General features: G+C 42.2%; 2 protein-coding genes across 3 annotated transcripts; one reads left to right on the top strand and one right to left on the bottom strand.

Moving 5' to 3' along the window:
* Positions 1-1512: 1512 nt before the first annotated feature.
* On the bottom strand, positions 1513-12350 carry cyp3a65 (cytochrome P450, family 3, subfamily A, polypeptide 65). Its single transcript, XM_076288664.1, has 12 exons — positions 12233-12350; positions 11856-11949; positions 10993-11045; positions 10772-10871; positions 10383-10496; positions 9934-10022; positions 9234-9382; positions 8617-8744; positions 8348-8432; positions 5212-5372; positions 4019-4245; positions 1513-3348 (listed from the first exon to the last, which is right to left on the bottom strand). The coding sequence occupies exons 1-12, from the start codon at positions 12301-12303 to the stop codon at positions 3084-3086; spliced, it is 1536 nt and encodes a 511-aa protein (XP_076144779.1). The 5' UTR covers positions 12304-12350; the 3' UTR covers positions 1513-3083.
* A 2059-nt stretch (positions 12351-14409) lies between these two features.
* On the top strand, positions 14410-20997 carry LOC143127263 (uncharacterized). 2 transcript variants are annotated; one of them, XM_076288653.1, is made up of 6 exons: positions 14410-14625; positions 16810-16904; positions 17235-17330; positions 17597-17792; positions 18414-19578; positions 20585-20997. In XM_076288653.1, exons 1-5 carry the CDS (start codon positions 14412-14414, stop codon positions 19544-19546), a joined length of 1734 nt encoding a protein of 577 aa, XP_076144768.1. In that variant the 5' UTR covers positions 14410-14411; the 3' UTR covers positions 19547-19578; positions 20585-20997. The 2 variants fall into 2 exon arrangements, with proteins under 2 accessions (XP_076144768.1, XP_076144758.1); XM_076288643.1 differs by having other exon boundaries at positions 18414-20997.
* Positions 20998-22505: the final 1508 nt, after the last annotated feature.

The following is a 22505-nucleotide window of genomic DNA, read 5'->3' as shown; positions in this document are numbered from 1 at the left end:
AGACAGATGTAAGGAAGGTGCAGTACTCCACACCACAGACTACAGACAGATGTAAGGAAGGTGCAGTACTCCGCATCACAGACTACAGACAGATTTAAGGAAGGTGCAGGACAACAGACAGATGTAAGAAAGGTGCAGTACTCCACAACCGCAGACTACAGACAGATGTAAGGAAGGTGCAGTACTCCACATCACAGACTACAGACAGATGTAAGGAAGGTGCAGTACTCCACAACCTACAGAAAGATTTAAGGAAGGTGCAGTACTCCACATCACAGACTACAGACAGATGTAAGGAAGGTGCAGTACTCCACAACCTACAGAAAGATTTAAGGAAGGTGCAGTACTCCACATCACAGACTACAGACAGATGTAAGGAAGGTGCAGTACACCACATCACAGACTACAGACAGATGTAAGGAAGGTGCAGTACTCCACACCACAGACTACAGACAGATGTAAGGAAGGTGCAGTACTCCGCATCACAGACTAAAGACAGATTTAAGTAAGGTGCAGGACAACAGACAGATGTAAGGAAGGTGCAGTACTCCACAACCTACAGAAAGATGTAAGGAAGGTGCAGTACTCTGCATCAGAGACTACAGACAGATGTAAGGAAGGTGCAGTACTCCACATCACAGACTACAGACAGATGTAAGGAAGGTGCAGTACTCCACAACCTACAGAAAGATTTAAGGAAGGTGCAGTACTCCACATCACAGACTACAGACAGATGTAAGGAAGGTGCAGTACACCACATCACAGACTACAGACAGATGTAAGGAAGGTGCAGTACTCCACACCACAGACTACAGACAGATGTAAGGAAGGTGCAGTACTCCGCATCACAGACTAAAGACAGATTTAAGTAAGGTGCAGGACAACAGACAGATGTAAGGAAGGTGCAGTACTCCACAACCTACAGAAAGATGTAAGGAAGGTGCAGTACTCTGCATCAGAGACTACAGACAGATGTAAGGAAGGTGCAGTACTCCACATCACAGACTACAGACAGATGTAAGGAAGGTGCAGTACACCACATCACAGACTACAGACAGACGTAAGGAAGGTGCAGTACTCCACACCACAGACTACAGACAGACGTAAGGAAGGTGCAGTACACCACATCACAGACTACAGACAGATGTAAGGAAGGTGCAGTACTCCACACCACAGACTACAGACAGATGTAAGGAAGGTGCAGTACTCCGCATCACAGACTAAAGACAGATTTAAGTAAGGTGCAGGACAACAGACAGATGTAAGGAAGGTGCAGTACTCCACAACCTACAGAAAGATGTAAGGAAGGTGCAGTACTCTGCATCAGAGACTACAGACAGATGTAAGGAAGGTGCAGTACTCCACATCACAGACTACAGACAGATGTAAGGAAGGTGCAGTACACCACATCACAGACTACAGACAGACGTAAGGAAGGTGCAGTACTCCACACCACAGACTACAGACAGACGTAAGGAAGGCTCTCACGGCACAGTCACACCAGCCATACAGTCAAGTCAAGTCAAGTTTATTTATATAGCACATTTCATACACAGAGGTCATTCAATGTGCTTTACATAAACAAAACCAAACAATAATAACAACTAAAATCATAGAAAGGCAATATAGTCAAAGAATAGTTAAAAGGTAAAGATCATAATAAAAAGAAAACATTAAATACAAGGTAAAATCATTTAAAAATAAAGAATAATTAGTAAGCAAAAACAAAGGCAAAAGTAGTAAAAAAGTAATAAAAGACAAGGTAGAATAATTATCAAGGCAGATTCAGAATTTGTAACTCGGCACAGTTTACAGTACAGTACAGTACAGTACAGTAACTCCAACAGACAGATATGAGCAGCACATGCTTATCTCTGTCATTGTCATGTTGTTGATGTTCTGCATGCCTTCTAGGTTGTTATCTCATTTGGTTTACAGCAAGTCCTTACACACACACACACACACACACACACACACACACACACACACACTTGAGTAAACAGATGGACACACAAACAGGAAAACACACACACTCACTCTCTCACACACACACACACACAAGACACTTTAAGCAGGACATTTTCCTCCCATAGTTTTCTCAATCCATAACTTTTAAGGATTGATGTTGTCTCAAGCATGTGTCTCTGTTGCTTTATTGCTGAACTGGGCTTCTCACCAAAAGACTCACCAAAGACTCTTTAACTTTTGGGACTTTATGACGGCTGGCTTTGAAAAGTGTATGCTTGTGTGTGTGTGTGTGTGTGTGTGTGTGTGTGTGTGTGTGTGTGTGTGTGTGTGTGTTTGTATGTGTGAGAGACAGAGAGAGAGAAATAGAGAGAAAGAGAGAGAGTGTGTGTGGTGTGTGTGTGTCTGTGTGTGTGTGAGAGAGAGAGAGAGAGAGTGAAATGTGTGTTACAGCCACATATTTCTACACCGAGGAATTATGTGTTCGAAAGGCTCTGATTGATTCAGGGCTAAAACCATGTTGTAATTCTCATATTCATTTAGTATATCACTTGACCCCTTATCTATCGGGCAAGTCAACACTGGCATCCCAGAACCATGTCCAGCTACCAGGCCAAACATACTAGTGCTCTGAGCACAGCCTTCCATGTGTAAACTAGTGAACAGCTGTTTACACAAGATACTGTACATCCTTAATACCAAGGGAACAATAATGACAAAATCGTGATTAAGATTGATAAAACATTTCTTTTTTCTTGGTTTTGTTTTGGTATAAACATTGTTTACGGTATGCTACAAGAAGTTTAAGTGAAGCTTTGGTCAAAGCATTCGTTTTTAGTGTGTAAGCAATGGGCAAAAGCTGTAAAAAAAATTTGAAAATTGATTTGTATTTCCGCAGCAAAATCACAGACAGTTAAAAAGGGACATTGTATAGCAAACTGCAAACTGCTACCAGAATGCTATCAAGGTCACTATCTCACTTACACTAACGTTTCCACATTTGTGTTATGTTAAATTGCTAAATTATGTTTAAACACATTGTTTTACTGACAAAAACAAATGAAAGTAACTGAGTATCTGAGTTTTAAGGAGTGTCCACAAACAGCAGGTGTGCTGTCCTATTCCGCTGATGTACCGTGAGACGATGTGTGCGGGATGAGCTTGAGTTTAATGGGCTCCTTAGGCATCAAGAGACTCTGGTTGTCCAGTTCCACAGGAACCTGCGTCTCCTCGCAGGTGGCGACGGTGAATCTCTGCAGCACCTCCACGACGACCAGCTTCATGCTGACCAGGGCGAAGCGCATCCCTATGCAGTTCCTGGGGCCGAGTCCGAACGGCATGTAGGTGTACGGGTCAATGCTCTCCTTGTTCTCCTTACTGAACCTGACAAACGGAGACAAGATGACTAAATTATTTCTCGTGTGACTTCAGAGGTTTGGGATACAATCACAAAACCAGAGGGGCAATCTGTTGACCTGAACACGAAAGGAAGCCAAAGCAGGACTTTCCCTCTCAACCGCAAGTGGATAATCCAATCATGTAGATAATCTAGAATTTTTCTTTTAAAATATTCTATAGGAGGAAACTGTATAATTATAATTATTATAAAATCTAATGTTCTTAATATTTGATTTTGTACTGTAGGTAACTAGCTTCTATAACAATTTCAAAATGTCATGTGAATAATCTACTTGGTCCATCAACCCAACAGGTCATTCACTATATATTACTATATAAATGTGTCACATGACATCACTGTAACTTTCCCCTACCATGTTTTTACCAGCTGGTCACAGCCTACACCATGTATTTCCATGGTTACCGCTGTGCTACATGAGTAGAGCGAGGGGAAAGTCACATGAGCAAATTGTGCAGTGCAGTGGTGGTAATAGCATTATTTACATGCCGTAATCAAATAAAAATTGTGCATATCCTAGCTTTCTGGTTACTCTGGTCACACACAGACACAGACACACACACACACACACACACACGCGCACACACACACACACACTGACCATAGGTAATGCCTCTGGGTAGTGGTGCTTCCTACCTTTCCGGTTTGAAGCTCTCGGGGTCGCTCCAGACGTCTGGGTCTCTGTGGAGCACGTAGACGGGCACCATGACGACCGTCCCCTTGGGAATGGCGATGCCGTTGATGTCGACGGTCCTCTTGCTGACCCTCTCCACGCGTGGCACCACAGGGAAGATGCGCAGGGTCTCGTTCAGAACACTGTCCAGATACTCCATCTGCATCACGCCCTCATAGGACACTGGAGCCTGACAATCAATCAATCAATCAATCGCGGGTCAATCATTTCCCTTGGACACTTTTGTGTTTATTTGTTTTGTTGTCTGTCTTGTATGTCTTGGTGTCACGGGTACGCTAGCGACTACGCCGCTCCGTCCGGCATCATTTTAGTTTGTTATTTTTTAAATGTATTTGTCATGTCTTGATGTCATGGGCACGCTGGCGACAAGGCCGCTTCATCCGGAATCTTTTGTCTTTTTGTTATGGGGCAATTCCATGGAAAATTACGTTTTTTGTAAAATCCATAACGCCAATAAAATGTGATGGTATGGTATGATGTGAATGATTACATGAAATTTGAGCATTTGCTATTTTTGGCTGAAGAATGTACATGAGAAAAAAGGCACAAAAAATGAATGTTATCATTCACATCATACAAATGCCAAGGCATTTCACTGGCGTGGATGTGACAAAAAGTAAATTTTTCGTGGCATGGCCCTATGTGTCTTGTTTGTGGAGCGCTTTGGGTTGCACTCTGTGCATGTTAAATGGGCTTTAAAAATAAAACTGACTTGACTTGACTTGACAAACAACAGACCAGACCAGCTTAAGTGTTAGCCCGTATGCAGGTTGTATCAGCGATTTCAGGCTCAAAAAAGGCCCAAACATAAATTATCACATTCATCTAATCTTTCCTAATGATCCGCTAGCTGCCTGTCCCATAAGCAGGCCGTCAAAAAAACGTGTCTCTAGGCACCAGAGTTCATTTTCACCAAAAGCTCATTTTTACCAAAACCCGGGACAATTCGTGTCCCGGAAAATATTATTAACTCAAAGAAGAGAACAATCCCGGGAAATCCAGTACATGTGGCAACCCTAGTCTGGCACCTGCAGATAAACTTCCTTGGATGTGCCAACTGCATTGCATTGTTACGTATCTATAATTTCACAGTGCCAATACAGTTTTAACCTTATCTACAGGTGTGGTAAGTCACCTTGTCTGGGAAGACCTGGTCAACCTCCTGCTGCAGTTTCTCCAGGGCCTCAGGGTTGGTGGCCAGGTTGTAGAAGAGGAAGGACAGGGTGCTGCTGGTGGTCTCATAGCCGGCTACGATGAAGATCATCGACTGCGACAGAATCTCGTGGTCACTCAGCCCTGTGAGGAGGAGACAGAGACATTAATAACAAGAGAATAAAACAAATGTGGAAATGTGTTTGTCACAGGTAAGTTAAAAGACACAAATGGACAAAATAAACACACAACAAATACTGTAAAAAATATCAAACAATATCAAATTAATATGTTTTACTACAGCTGATTACACCACAGGGTGGCAACAACTCGAGATAGGAATCATGGCGGGATGTACCATCTCCCCACTTGCTTTTACAATGGCAATGGAGGTCATCATTAGGGCCTCAAAATGGGTAGTGGGTGGGGAGAAGTTGCAGGGAGGGCCACGCCTCCCCCCGATTAGGGCTTTCATGGACGACATGACAACCTTGACATCAACCGTTCCATGCACCAACAGGTTGCTGGATAAGTTAAATAGCAATCTGCAATGGGCCAGAATGAAGGTGAAGCCAAGTAAGTCTAGGAGTCTCTCAATTGTTAAAGGGAAGGTAATAGATAAGAAGTTTGCCCTAAATAAAGAGGTGATTCCTACAGTTCTGGAGAAACCAGTGAAGAGTCTGGGAAGGTGGTATGATGCAAGCCTCAGTGATAAGTCACAGGTTGAAGACTTGAGACAGGTCACTAGGCAAGGTATTGCAAATCTAGGGGTGGGCATAAGCAAATCTAGGGGTGGGCATAAGTAAACCCTTGTGGAGTAAGGCTTCTGCAGGAGAAAAGAGGAAAAAATGGTAGTGGAGGAAATGCATAGACAGGAGGAGACTGTAAGATGTACTAAGGCAGTGTCGCAGGCAAAACAAGGGCAGTGGGTGAACTGGGAAGGGGTGGAAAAAAGACAGATTAAATGGAAAGATCTATAGGGCATGGAAGCTGGTAGGATCAGATTTATGTTAGGTGCTACATATGATGTGCTCCTATCTCCCAAGAATTTAAGTCAATGGTTTGGTGAGGATGATAAATGCATACTTTGCTTGTGTGTGGGCAGTCTCCACCATATCTTATCAGGGTGCAAGGTAAGTCTCACCCAGGGGCGGTATACGTGGCGTCATAACCAGGTATTGAAATGTGTGGCAGCGGCAATAGAGGATAAAAGGAGAGAAGTCAATTCATTAGCGGCTAGTAAAGGGGTTAGGCAAATTAACTTTGTACGTCAGGGGGATAAACCTCCTTCCGCGAAGGTCACGGACCAACCTAACCAACCTACTGTAGACCATGCCTAGGTTGGTTAAGGGTATTTGGATGTTTATTGTGGTAATATGGTGGCAACATGGGGCGTAAGCTAACTGGCTAATTTGTTTTGTGTTTGTGATGGGGCCTAAGCTAACTGGCTAATTTTTTTTGTGTTTGTGATGGGTTGTGCCTAGGTTGATGGTGGTTGGCAAGGGTTTTTATGGTTATGGTTCAGTCCACATCAACGGGACGGACCAACCTAGCCAACCTAGACCATGCCTAGGCTGGTTAAGAGTATTTTGGGTATTGGATATTTCAATGTGGTAATATGGTGGCGGCATGGAGGGGAGTGTCTCCAGGATGCTGGTTTCATTGTTAAGCCTTCATGAGGTGTCGTGGGCCTAACTTAACGAAACATCGGTGAATGAGGGTGCCCACTTGATAACCCCAATGACATGCCGCATTTGTCTTGTGTTTGTGATCATTTGTTGGGAGATTTGTGGGTAGCGTGCTTTTTAAAGTTAATTTGAGTAGGGGCTTCTGAATGTGTTTTTACCTTGGATTTTGGCACAAGGGATTTTAACATCTAATCCTGTGTATTAATGTAATAGACAGCAGGAATAAATATGTGTTTCCTATATGAGTGGCTTATTTTGAGTTCAGCAATGTTACTGCACTTGGTATGATGACTTTTTATGTTCTTGGTTGCACACATAGTACAAGACCAATCAGTCAGTGGACTGCACTGACAAGCACAGAAACCCCAGCCCTGTCTGCATTAGATACCACTGGTCCTCATCACTGAGAAAATTGTGAATGATAATAATATAAAAAAATGCTGTAGCTCCATAACAAACATATGATGTTCATAGAATGTACACTTACAGTATAGCTCATAGCTTATAGATAGATAGATAGATAGATACATACATACATACATAGATACTTTATTGATCCCCAAGGGGAAATTCAAGCTTATAGGGTATCCTATAGTAAATACGCATATACCTTATACTCATACTTAGATAATATCTTTTGTACTGAATATACAGATTGATAATTTGTCTTTTCTGTAGAAATATAGCACCTTGTGTCATCTGGTGGTGTTACACACACTATTATTATTCTTTACAAAAATCACTACAAATAGTGGTGTTTCTATAACAAAATGTTGGTTGTAATTGTTCATATTTAAAGGGTGTATCAGCGATTTCAGGCCCAAAAAAAGGCCCAAACATAAATTATCACATTCATCTAATCTTTCCTAACTATCCGCTAGTTGTCTGCCCCATAAGCAGGCCGTCAAAAAAACGCGCCTCTGTAGGCAGCCTAGGCTCTGAGATCTGCACACAAAAACAATTGCCACCAACAAGTGTTGCCAACCACTCAAAGGCACAATAAATTGTTCCGACCAATAACCGACGAGATGCGCGTTCAGGAGAGTTTCAATTGCACGGGAGGGAGGGGGAGGGAGTAGCAAGCTAGCTCTCTGTTTTGTTTGAACGTCAACAGAAGTGACGTTACCCCGCCATCACTGATACAACCTTTAACTTACCCTGGATGTCATTCATATAAAAAAGCAGTACTATCTGAAGCTTTGCGAGGGGATTATGGAGTTGGTAGCGTAGTGGCTAAGGAGCTGGGCTAGCATGAAGTAGACTGACAGAAATGTGGGCTCAATTCCCAGCTGGCATCATTGTGCCGTTGAGCAAGTTACTTAACCCCAAGTTACTCCAGGGACAATGTAATCCCTTGTAATATAATTGACATATGTAAGTTGCTTAGGATGAAAGTGTGTGGTAAATGTAAATGGATGGATGACCCCTGACCTTTATTTGGCGTTTCCTCTCGCTGTTTGCCCTCAGTCTCCGACCCCTGGGAATCCATCATCAGCTGGAGGAAGTCCACTCGACTCTGCAGAAGTGACCACACAGAAATAACACATCAATCATGGAGACCACCACTACCCATACCTGTTGAATGCCACTACTAAACCACCACCCATACCTGTTGAATGCCACCACCCATACCTGTTGAGTGCCACTACTAAACCACCACCCATACCTGTTGAATGCCACTACTAAACCACCACCCATACCTGTTGAGAGCTGGTCTCCCTCTCGGCTTTGATCTTCCTCAGCGAGGTGTAGAAGAAGTCCATGACAGCGGCGGGCATCAAAGAGAAGTTCATCTTCTCCAGGAGGGGAATGGTAAAAGGGAAGAACACTGCACAGAGATGGTGTAAGAATTAGATCAGATGGTGCAAGAATTAGATGGTGTAAAGGAGCTGGTTGGAGCAAGCGAGACCTGTTCAAAAACACACTCATTTGAAATATATGAGGCATTACACATACAGTACTGACAGAAAACTACTAGCATGTTTACACGTGTGTACTGAAGAAAAGAGTTTTCTTTTCTTTTTCTCTCTCACCCCTTATGAGACATATAAGCAGAAACTTACAGTATGTGCAGTTTGAAGCAATGCACATAATTGTTTATAAATGGACCTTGGTGCTGGTTGCTGTAAAAAACTATATCTACAGAATCTACAGAAACAGATATAGAAAGATATTGCTATTATTACAGTCATCATTTGAGATATTATATACAGTACATCTAATGAACGGTTAATACATTTAGATCACTAAGTACACCCACAGAGAATATGTACCATTGCTCAGATTATACTGTACTGTACGAGAGAAAATATCTTACTTATTAAGAGAAGAAAGGGGTTGAAAATGTTGAACTTGAGCATTTTCTTGATGTTGGTGACAAAGGGGCCATTGGGGTTGTTAAGTGAGTCGATGTCCACACTAAAAGCTGTGCTGGCCACCACATCCATGCTGTATGCTCCAAGAAACCTGAGATGGACACAGAGAGAGAGGAGAGAAAGAGAGAGTGTGTGTGTGAGAGAGAGAGAAAGAGAGAGAGAGGAGAGAGTGTGTGTGAGAGAGAGAGAGAGAGAGAGGAGAGAGTGTGTGTGTGTGTGTGAGAGAGAGAGGAGAGAGTCTGTGTGAGTGATGGAGAGAAAGAGTGTGTGAATAGAGTGGTATGTGGTGAGCTTAAATACCCTAATAAAAGTGTGGCTGAATATTCGGTATATACTGTACTGTATTACATTATTCCTTCCTCTTTCTGACCATATCCTTGGTAGACCATCTATATGTTTAATATTCTGAAGACATCTTCAGACTAGTGGTTCTTTTGTCCATTCACTTCCTGGAAACGATTAATTTGTTACTATACTGGGTGAATGATTCTGATAAAAAAAAAAACGTAATCTTGCTAAGAACAAAAAAAAAGAATGTTTTTGTAACATTTGAACTGATCCACCATGCCCCCTGTCTCTCGTACTCAGTCCTCTCCAAATGAAGCCCCAGTTGTATTTCTCCTCTGGGTCCACTCCACTCACTCTTTGAGATCCACTGGTTTGCCCTGGACAGCCTCTCGCCTCAGGTTCCTGACCAGCGTCTTTGAGTGCGTCTTCATGATGCCAAACATCTGAGTCCAAAATGGGCAGAGTGTGAACATCAATGTTGTTGTTGTGTTAGCACACATGCATAACATAGATAGAACATCCTATTTTTTGGTTTCGGTTTCCCGTGGTCATTAAGTCATGATCCATATATTTTAGCGTTGCCACATATATGCCACAGGACAGAAGAATATTACATCTCCTAGTGCTTTTGTTTTTTTTTATGGCACCTTTACATTTCTGAACTCAATTCCTAGAACTTCCAGGGTCAGCAACTTTAGTAACAAAGTTGCTACCATTTGCATTTGTAGCACTACAGAACCTTCAAAACAAAATGAAAAGACACAAAAAAAACATTAGTCATCCAGAATCAAGCGCTCTCTGACCTCTTTCAGGCGTCCGCTGGTGAAAGACGGAGACAGAACACTCCGGATACGGCGCCAGTCATCGTCCTCAACAACAGACACGGCGTCGTTCAGCGGTCCGTTTATGCGTAGATTCTGAAGTGAAAGATATCTTGTTTTTATCAATGTTGTTGTTGTTGTACAGCAATGTGTGCAAATACCCTGTGTGAGACTGCACACAAGTCATGTGATATGTGTAAGACCCTCTGTGACAGCAATAGAGATAGCAAGCATTCAACAATTAAATATATACATTCCTTTGTTTATTTTTTCCAACAATTGTAACTGTATGCACAGTTAAATCACAATTTTAAGTTTTAAATTTGAACAAAGTACAGTGGTGCTGATTGATGAGGCAGATGTAGACCTACCCTTCTGTTGGTGAAGAGCGAATAGCATTCTTTCACCATGACTGTTTTGATGATGGTCTTATCCAGGACAGACAGAATAGGCTGTCTCCCATCAAAGATACTAGGATAGGGAAATACAGACACTTTATAATAAAGCAGTCATGAAGACTTCTGTTGGGTATTTTATTTGATAGTCTCCGTCTGATAATTCCAAAGTTGGAGTTTGTGTATAGGCCATTTACCCCCATAGTTTTCCATACTTCTTGAAACACTCGGTGTCAAACTGAGTGAACCCCTACAGCATAACAGAAATAGCGTGTTAGGATTTGGACAGTTAGATTCAGCCAGTCAGCATCATTCTTGGCCGCCACCATCTTTGAAAATGGCGTCCAACATGTTCTTACTTCCCGACACATTTTCACCAAGAAGCCAATGTGGCGCCATGTTATTCTACACAAAAGCATGTTGTCTTTGAGGATTGGCAGTTTTCAAACTGGGAGGATCAGCCAATCCACATGAACAACATCATCTGTGCTTTGGTCAAAGTAGCTTGCACGGGCCATGGACTTCTGGGATCTGTGCATGCCAAGACCAACTTTTGATTTTTTGATATTTTGGTTAGCTATTACATTAGAATTGCATGGTGGTTGGCAGCTCATTGCCTGCTGCAGTCCTGTATCTTAAGTAAAAAATGTATGTGTAGCATACTCGCTCGAATTGATAACACACATTGATAAACTAATTTTCATTCATTGTTGACACGGAGGCTCATTCTGGTGTCCCCAGGACCTTATGAACACGCTGCTAAAAAGCACAAACAAGTGCGCAAGTTGCAGCCGTGAGGACAGGGGAAGTGCATGCAGCCACGAGAAGGAGTGATGTTTGGTGAAATTCAAAATACTGTTTTTTGATTGGATGCCAGGTGGCTATTTATCTTCAGAGGTCCATAAATGAATGGGGGTCATACTTCCTCTCTCAAGTTCCATAAATACCTCCATGAAATATACCATCAAAATGCACATAACAACAATAAAACTATAGGCCTACTGTTGTGTAGAAAAAACAGACATACGGACAGACACTAACCTAAGAGGCCGAGACTAACCTTTCTATATTCCAGAAGGGTCCCAAGAAAAGGTAATGGTGTAGGGCCGGGGATTCCTAGGTTTTTAAAAAACCTGTAAGGCCAGACCCCATACCTAGTGAAGGGAATGCAAATATTGTTTTTATACACATTAATTATGTGACATGTTAATTATGAGCACATTTAGGAAGCACCCCTCTCTTCCATTCTCTTTATCTTCTGAGCTGCAGTCGGTCAAACCCACCTGCCAGGAGTGGGGTGTAATAAATTCCGTTTTAAACTATTTTGAAATAGTTATAGATCTGCTATAAATGTAAAAATAAGTTTTTCACAGAACACACAATATCAGAATAATACCACTACCATCAAACACATAGCAAAGTTTCAAATGATCTTACGCTGTCAGCAGGCCCAAAAATAGAAAGAGGAGAGTCCATGTTTCAGTGGGAAAAAAAGACAAGTATCCCATCCCTGCAGAGTGCTGCTTTCTCTCTTCTCTCTCAGGATGTTGCCTGTCAGACCAACAAGGTTCATGTGTAGACCTTCCCCTCTGCTGCTAATATAGGCCCCACAGAGGCTTATGTAAAACGTCAGCCAGGAATCTGACCTAAGCTAATACGAGAAAGTCCCTGTGATTACGCAATGACCTTTGTAGCAGTATTGCAGCAGTATTGCAGCATATCTCACTTCTATGTTGTATACGTCTTCTCCCTCCCATCGAAGTGGTGTAGCCAACTAGTCAAACTTTCAATAGACCATTAGACTACACGTTATTATAACAATGTTTCATTTGGCCTTGAGATATGTTACATTGACTGAAATAAGTTGAAATGGGCTATTTTTTGCCATAACGTGCTTGCTTGCCTCACAGGTGTGAAATCCTTAGAACAACTAGCTGAGTCACAAGCTACACACCTATACACCTGCAGTGCCAGATCATGTGCTTACTTTCATGAACACACCCACAGTCAACAGGGCATGACAGGTTAAAAAAGGTCCCTGATAACAGGTCAGGGTAATTCCGCTAGTGAAGTCATTATTAGAGGCAAATGATCCTTCATGTGACCACAAGTAGGTTACAGTTGAATGACTTCAACATCGTCCATGCACGCTCTAACTAAAAGCCTTATCCATACTGTAGGTTACTTTATGGGGGCAGCTTTACACAGAAAGTTGAAATAGCTACACAGAAAGTTGAAATAGCTAATTTCAGAATAGGCCTATGCCAACTTGATGCATTTGGGTAGCCTACTATAAGGTTTCATTAGTGCAAGAACCAACAACAAAAATATATAGCCCAATGTTAACTAGATTTAGAATCTCCCAATATTTTAAATAGCACTGGCTCAAATACACATGGACATTTTATTCCTTTTTAATGTGAAACGTTGATAAATTGATACCTATAAGGACTATTTTGCCTTTATTTCATCTAGGCTGGACTACTGCAATTCTCTCTAGTATGGTCCAAAATGTGGCTGCCAGATTACTGACCAGAACTATAGGAAGAGTGAGCATATCACTCCTGTGTTGTCCCAACTACACTGGTTACCTGTGAGATTTAGAATTTAGATTTCAAAATCTTACTATTTGTTTTTTAAAGCTCTGAATGGTTTAGCACAACAATATATTTGTGATCTCATTAGGCCTTATTCTACCCTTAGGTCACTCAGGTCTTCCTCCCAACAACTCATTTTTGTTCACCCTTCCCGCCTAAAAACCAACGGTGACCAAGCTTTCTCTGTTGTCGCTCCCCAGGTCTGGAATCGTCTTCCTGCCCATATTACAGTAAGCATTTAAATGGCATTTAAATATTCTTTGCTTCTTATTTTATTTCATTAACAGTATAATCACACCTTTGTGTGTGTGTGTGTGTGTGTGCAAATATGTTCTTACCTTTTTTGTGTCTATATCATTAAGGTTATAATGGCTTCTGTTTAATCACATCATCAATGGGGTTAGAGGTTGGAATAAAAAATGTTTTCAAGATGCAAGGTTTGCCTCTGCAGTTCATCCCATGTTCAGACTGATCTATCCCCCAGTGAGAAGTATGTTGTGTCGAACCTGTAAGGAGAAGTAAACCTGCTACAAACCCAATCATAGGCCTATCGCATGCAGACAGAAGGTGAAGACCCAAGTGATGAAGGTGATGAAGTAACACAACAGGGTACTTCCCGTCTCTGAGATCAACAACAGTCCTGATTGAGTTGGAGAGCTTTGTGCAATCTTCTTCAACCAAACGTCAATGCATTCCAAAACCTCCCATTGATCTTCCTCAAATACAACAGTGCTTCTAGTGTTGCCTGTGAAGCTCTCCAGTGTATTTCAGTGGAACGTCTATTTATGTATAGGCTGACAAAATAGATCAATAAAACTAATAATCCATGCAAGATTAAGGGAAAACATGTATGTTTGCATTTTTTTTACCAAAATCTCCGTTTAGGCCAGGAACTTCGCTCAGTTCGATGTGATCGTGGACTCCCTTCCAGCAGGTGGCGAGAAAACACTATAAACCACAGAGGAAGGACTCATCACAGGGGAAGTAGAGATTTATTTACCTGTCTGATTTCTTCAAGAATGGTCACCACTTGTATCGTGCCTTGTTGTCGTAAGCGATCTGACAAATGTCCCCAGTTACGTTATTTCAGAATACCAGCGGTGAGGTTAAACGAGGGAGACGTGACTAGAGAACTTAGCGACAGAAGAAGGGCTACATGGATAGCAAGGATAAACAGAGCAAACTTCTATCCCACGGCAGCTCACAGAGTGTGCTCTCTGCACTTTGTTAAAGGTAGGAACATCATGAATCTTCACCGACATCCCCACCACTAATTTGTGTGTATTTACGCATAGGTAGAAGTAAAGTGGTTCCAGTGAGTTGCTGTTCTCTTGACAGATGTTCAGACGCACAGAAGCAGCAGCAGCAGAAGAAGCTACCAAGTCAGTCAGTTCGTATAATAACTAGATGTACCGCAGAGCGGTACAAAATATGACCGCCGCCCAGTCCAGCACATGTTTTCCACAAAAATAAATCACGCTGAAAGGCCTATATGATTATAACTGTCTCACTAAATTGCATTATCCACACTCAATTCTCACTGGTATCTGCTAGACAACAAGTACCAAAACATGATTATTTCATAGATTTCACATGTAAAATTCATTTCATACCCCACCTCCATCTTACCTATTCATAATTCTGAGAAATTCTTGAATTGTGTGCATGTACATGTTTATGTTATGTGTGTGGGTGTGTGTGTGTGTGTGAGTGTGTGTGTGTGTGTGTGTGTGCGTGCTTGTGTGTGTGCCTGCGTGCTTGTGTGTGTGCCTGCGTATGTGCCTGTGCATGCATGCGTACATATGTCTACTGTGTGAGTATGTGTCATACGTATGATTACTGTGAATGTATGTGTGTGCGTGTGTATCTGTTTGTGCACATGAAATGGGTTAACATGAACAAAATGGTCATCCTAGGCCCTACAGTTCTCAAGATATTCACAGAGAACTGTGTCTGCCCTACCCTCCTTTCGGGGGGTCCAGTCCAGCAGGGGGGCTACAGATCAAAACGAAAAACGACGGTTCCATGCTATCCATGTGGGGTTACATGCCCACCAAGTTTTGTGTACCCCGGTCTTTCAGTGTCCCGGGAATCCTTGTTGGTGTACGTCACTAAATGTACACATAAATTATTTTATTGTAAGGCCCCCCATGAACGAAAGTACACAAAACTTGGCATGCATTCGGAGGGTGTCATAATGATCCTACACTTTTAATTTCGTGCAGTTTTGACCTTGTCAGCCAGAGATATTGTGATGAAAACACCTAATTTTTTGCTTTTTAATTTTTAAGGGCAGTGGCGCTATAAATGAAATAAGTGGTAAGGGGATGGGTGGACATGCCCCCTTAAGACCAATATACATAAAAAAGGTGGACCTCCTAGGCCCTAGGGTTCTCGAGATATTCACAGAAAACTGTCTCCGGCCACCTACAGGCCAGTTGGTGTATAGTTACATAAATTAATTTATTGTGTGGCCCCCCATGAACAGAATTCCACAAAACTTGGCGTGCATACAAAGGGGTGTCATAATGATCCTACACTTCCAATTTCGTGCAGTTTTGACTATGTTAGGTCACAGATACCTTCGATTACAACACTTCATTTTTACTTTTTTGTGTTTAACTAGGTGGCGCTATACATGAAATGAGTGGTTATGGAATGGGTTGACATGGCCCCTTGAGATCAACATACAAAAAAAAATGGTCCTCCTAAACCCTACGGTTCTCGAGATATTCACAGAAAACTGTGTCTGCCCTACCCTCCTTTCGGGGGGTCCAGTCCAGCGGGGGGGCTACAGATCAAAACGAAAAACGATGGTTCCATGCTATCCATGTGGGGTTACATGCCCACCAAGTTCCGTGTACCCCGGTCTTTCAGTGTCCCGGGAATCCTTGACGGAAATTTGGGCATGCGGAAAAAAAAACTGCTGCGCGGTGGTCATAATAACGACACGATCATAGACGTGTTTTATTTCCAGTCCTCTCAGTCTTTAACTTGACATATTTTGCTTAACTGCGTCTTTAATTAGTGGAGGGCAGGGCTATTGATTGTAGCCTATGCACTTTTGAATAACTTAACCAGCCCAGAATATTCAGAACAATGTAATTTTATTGTTAGAGCAGTCTCTAAAACTTGATAGTCTCTAAAACTGATTAAAAAAATAAAAATAAAATAGAAAGTCTCTAAAACTTCCTTATCATAATTGTGACAGTGGTCCTTAGCCAACCTGTAGCCTTGATCATGGTTAGTAGTCTTAGTAGGTTAGTAATCCCGTGATGTGAACTCTGTTTTGTGCATTAAATAGACTAAAAAAAAAAACCCACTGTCCTATGTGCTGATGGGTTTGTCATTGCACTGTTTTAAGGGGGGGGGGGGGGGTTTGTCCCTTAAAGTGACAGTTATTCCCTGTATTGTCAGGTGAACCATCTCAGCTCTACGATCGGGCGAATCCAGACTGGGCCCCCTCACTGAAGTTGGGAGTGACATTGAAAGCCATCAGTCACACTGACAAGGTAGGCTATGCTGCTATGATGAGTATTTAGCATGCTATTTGCCTTATTCACAAGGCAGCCATTTTAAACCAAATCGAGCTATGGGGTACGTAAAACATTTCATTATTGTGTTCTATGCGTTAATGTTTTAATGATAGTCAGTGTACCCCATAGCCTCCTTTAGGTTTACACATGGCCAACGTGTGAATAAGACAAATTTAAGGTAAGCGTGAAAGACTGATTTCCATCTAGAATACTTATACTGAAATAACAAACCCCAATTGACAATAAGGCATTTCTAGAAGATATAAAGTGACTGATACCATCTAGTAATAACACGGCTGTTTACAGGAAGAGGAAGTGGAATCTGAGTCTGCATTGAGTAACCAAGGTGACGGTGAACTCCCAAGCAGACATAAGGACATCAAACCAGTAGAGGCCAATCTGGTAGGTCAAGAACAGTAAACAGTAAATATTTGCATCCAACTACACTTTAATCCACACACTCCACTATTGTGGATATAAATATCACACAACCCTTGTGTATCTTTAGCTTGATTAGAAAAGCCAGCTTCTAAAAATATCTTAGTCTGGTGCAATACCCAGGAAGCTCAGATACAATATATCTAGTAATATTTATATGTAAGAAATAAATACACTTCGGATAAATGGAAATAGAGATTTTCCCCATTTTATATGATAATGTTTTGCAGAAAAGTGTGGATCCACCCTCCCAGCCCCTTGACTGTGCCTCAGAGTCCAGTTCTGTTGATTCTTTTGGTCCGGGCGGCGATGGCACAGAAGAGCCTTCAGAGCACGTCACACAGATGGTGGCATTGCATGTGAGGCTGGTGGACTGCCGTGCCCGACTGGGACCCAATGGCGTTTGCGTCGTAAAAGAAGAGGGAGGTGAGTTAGGCCGTAACTGCAATCTTGAGGGTGAGCGATGGGGAAATCCACGACTTTCTGTTGATTTTAAAGCTTTAAGATCTCAACACTAAGACAGGCAGCTTGTAAGAGTTTTATGCACAAAACAGATGACTGTGCTCAAGTCCACCTCTTTCCAAGTCTATTGGAATCCACCTACCATGTTTCTGCTTTGTGTAATCATTTATGTCTAATTGAACACAGATAATGTAGCTCATGAAAATCAAAGTTACACTGACTTAAGTGTCATTTTTTTGCTTAATGTGGGCTTTTTTAACACTGTTTACTGTTCATTTTGACTATGGAATGTGCATAGTTGCTTTGGACAAAAAATATTGAGCGATGCAATTAACCCTGAGTTGCTCCGGGGACAATGTAACAATACCCATGTAATATAATAAGTCGTTTTAGAAAAGGTATCTGTTAAATGAATAAACGTAAGCGTCAAAGCGGTATAACCATAACCACAACAATAAGTCACACATGCAGTGTAGTAATGATACACTGAGGATTTTAAATGTATAAAGGCCCCCAGGAGTTTGATTGACAACCCTTCTCAGAATGACTCACTTGACAAGGATATGTACAATTTGGCATTTCCAGGTTATGGCTCCCAGATCGGTCCCCATGGCGATGACCCCTCTGCACCTCAAGAGGGAGCGAAAAACAGACGGCTGAGGAGTTATGAGTGCAGCACGTGTAGGAAGCTGTTTCTCCGCATCCACAAGGCAACACGCACCGCCGAGAAGGCTTACCGATGCTCGCAGTGCGTTAAACGATTCACTCTGCCGCCGAACTTCAGGAAGCACGAGGGCGCGAGTAGCAGGGTAGGACCACACAGGTGTTCCCAGTGTGACGTGTCCTTTACCCAGCTGTCCAACCTGAAGAGGCACGAGCTTCAGCACACCGGCGAGCTAAGTCATGTCTGCACTGCATGTGGGAAAGCGTTCGCCCGACAAGACTTGCTCAGAAAACACCAGAGACTTCATACCAGGGAGAGACCGTACACTTGCACACAGTGCCCCAAGTCATTTTCATGGGCGTCATCGCTCAGGCATCATTTGACAACCCATGCAGATCAGACGTCGCAGAACCTGCGAGGCAACTCCTGTTCAGCCAAGAATCACCAAGGCACTCCTGCTGGGGCAAAGCCCTATCAATGCTCACAGTGCGATAAAACTTTTTGTAGAAAGGCTGACCTTCGGGTGCATCTGAAAAGACACACAGGAGAGAGGCGGTACTTGTGTCAGTACTGCGGCAAGACGTATAGCGATCCGCAGTCCCTCACTGTCCACCAGCGCGCGCACACCGGAGAAAGACCCTTCAGGTGCTCGTGGTGTGGCAAGCGCTTCGCACGCTCCTCAGCACTGCGGAGCCACGAGACGCAGCACACGGGCAAGCGGCCTCACGTCTGCGATGTGTGCGGGAGGGCCTTCGCCCGACGAGACCTGCTCCGGAAACACCAGCGAACGCACACCGGGGAGAAACCCTACCACTGCTCCATCTGTGGGAAGCACTTTGGCTACCTGGCAAGTTTGAAGAAGCACCAGAAGGACATGCACACTGTGATGGCGGGGGACCACCGGTGCTCAAGGTGCGGAAAGAGGTTTGCGACAGCGCAGGACCTGAGGACGCATGGGTGTACAACAACAAAAAAACAACAAAATTCTGTTGAGGACGTCTTCAGCGGAGCATTACAAGACTTTGCTAAAGAGTTGGTGCTGCCTCTTATATGACTACATGGATTTAGTGACTTGCCGATGTTGAGGTATGCATAGAAACAACAGTTTATGTTCATAGAAACAACAAGGTCACAATGACCGCATGTATTCATACTTCTGTATTCATGCCATCATTACATTTAGCACTTGCAATGAAATGTAACGACTGAAAGTGCTAGCAGTTGGCTTGGTGGCTAGCTGAAAAAAATGACTGTTTAGACTAACATCTACTATAGTCTATTTGCTGACCAAGTTTGTGTGGCATATTAACAACCATCTTGGTCTTACTTTTTTTGTAACTCCCGCCTCCCTGGAAAACATACCAAAAACACACACGTTGAACAGATTGGTCCCCATCTGGTTCTCATTAGCATAAAGTTAAGGATTCTCTGTTTTACCTACTTCGGCAAATTTGGAAACCTTCCGTGACAATTAAAAAGTCTCTTTGGAGTTCTGTCCTACACAGTACCTAGGTTTTAATTTATTGTTTTTATAAACACAAAAGTCACATATGCATACTGTTCTTATGTGTAACTGTTACTGCAGTTTGTCTGGTAGTACAATGCTAAGAACATCAAGGCCATGGGTTCAATAGACAGGGAACATGGAGTACTGATGAAAACAATGTATATATATTCTGCAAGTCATTTTGGATATGTGAAGTTGTGCAAGTCAAGTTAATACATGGTTTCTTGATGTTTAACAACCCCAAAGTTGTCTTTAAGGCAGCGCTGCCTGGAAGGCACTATGGTTAGGCATGGGTTAAGGTTGGGGTTAGGTGCCTTTAAGTCAGCTGCCTGGAAGACAACGTTGGGGGCATAAAACACCATCAAGCTAATACATGTAAATATTGGTATGTTTATACACAGGCACTTTTGTAAAAATAAATGTAATGATTTTGATAAGGAAGATGTATGTCAGGGTTGTGCAGGCGGACCCAAGTGCAAGACTCCAACAGGCAGAATTACGGACAAAACACAATTTATTTTAACATGAACTTAACATTTAAAGATGTACTTACATACATACGGGACTTTGACTTTACCAAAACAGAGAGACGATCTGACAAGGAACAGAGAAACAGGAGGGTAGAAATACACATACCAACTAACAGAAAGACAGAGGACTGGACGAAACCAACGAGACAATAACAGGGAACAGGTGAGGAGGCAGAAATGGAGGGAAAACAAACAAGACAGAATACAAAATATTCTGCAAGTCATTTTGGATATGTGAAGTTGTGCAAGTCAAGTTAATACATGGTTTCTTGATGTTTAATAACCCCAAAGTTGTCTTCAAGGCAGCGCTGCCTGGAAGGCACTATGGTTAGGCATGGGTTAGGGTTAACACCATCGAGCTAATACATGTAAATATTGGTATGTTTATATACAGGCACTTTTGTAAAAATAAATGTAATGATTTTGATAAGGAAGATGTATTTTAATAAAACAAAAATATTGACCTACCCCAGGTTTTCTGAAAGAAATTGTGTTTGTGTTCAATAATGTTGTTTATCAGTTGTGAATACAAATATATGTACAGTATACCTAGCAAACAGACAACTATAACCTACAGACTATAACAACAGATAACTAACCGTTTCCTAAAGGTTCTCTGAAGGTCACACAAAATAAACCTTTAGAAGTCTTTCTTCCACTGTAAGCCAAAATAGCCTACAGTATCTCCCAAATCAAAGCATTCTCCGTGCCTACCTAGCATTAGACTAGATTTTTCAGTGATACAAAACTTTTTCCATATTGTATACAGAGGATATAAGACGTTGACTGAAACTATCTATCAAAGACGTTATAAAAACTGTTCTCTGCTCAAGTTTTGAACATAGTTCAAAGAACATTTAGTGGATGTTCCCAGAAGATTTTACTACGAAGGAACGTTCCAGCGCTGTCAAGAAAACGTTCTTGAATGATCGTGAGGGAACGCCAGCAGCAAACTTTCTCGCACCCTTCCGCAAAAACATTCCTTGAACCAAAAATTGTTTGCCATGTAGCTATCTTATCTGTCTCTCCAGTCTGCTAACATTGATGGGCTCCAATTACAAAAGCCATCAGGGAGAGTTTGAAAAAATATCGATATAGTGTCGCACAAGACGCACCAGATGGTTCACACTGGAGAGCGTTAAAAGGTTTTCAGTAAGGCTTTTGTAGTTAACCAACTTGTGTGAACACTAGAGAGGTCATAGACAAGAAAGAGGTTAGCAAGCAGGCAACTTCCAACATGTGTGTTTCATTGAATTAGGCCTACAAAGAAAATGTATTTAGCATTCCAATGTATTTAGCATTTACTGTAATTCACCTGTGAGTGAACACTGAGACAGTGAGCAGAGAGAGAAGAGAGAGAAAGAGAACACACAGAACACACAGTCAGCCTTATCTGCGACGCAGTAGGAGCAGGTGGGGGTTCCTTGCTCAAGAGTTCCTCTGCCGTGGATGGTGGGGGGAGGCGAAAACACTGTTTATTCACTCCCACATCTTGGGAGATTGAACTAATTGAGCATCCTTCAGTTACAAGCCCCTTTGCCTAACCTCTGCCACAGCGGCCACATAAAAGTACAATGTCTTTGGAATATACATAATCATGCGCTAAATTCTTGAAATTACTGTTTAGTGCATACATGTTACTATATACTGATATAGCCTGGTCTAGTGAATGACAGAAACAAATAGTAGACACCATGTGGATTGATATTTTTGTGCTACACAGTAAAGTTAGCCTACATTGATGGGGACAGTTGTGGCTTGTGAAAGCTTTGGCATGTCCATACAATTGATTGTGTGTGTTGTTTTTTACATTGTCAATTGCTAATGTCATGTGGTCAAAATGCATTATTCAGGTTCTTTGAATTTGTGGTGCAGTTTGCACAAATAGTTTCAAGAAATGCATTACTGTTGTGTAAATGGATGATGATTTGAGAAATGCAAGTGACTGATCTGTAAGAGCATTGAAACACACTTCT

The sequence above is a fragment of the Alosa pseudoharengus genome, unplaced genomic scaffold (genome assembly GCF_046254945.1).
Source record: "Alosa pseudoharengus isolate Yale_2024_CS ecotype anadromous, Long Island Sound unplaced genomic scaffold, YU_APseudo_1.1 YU_APseudo_1.1_scf_1, whole genome shotgun sequence".
NCBI lineage: Eukaryota > Metazoa > Chordata > Actinopteri > Clupeiformes > Clupeidae > Alosa > Alosa pseudoharengus.
Note: the sequence above shows the minus strand (reverse complement) of the source record. Positions and strands in the feature narration are given on the sequence as shown.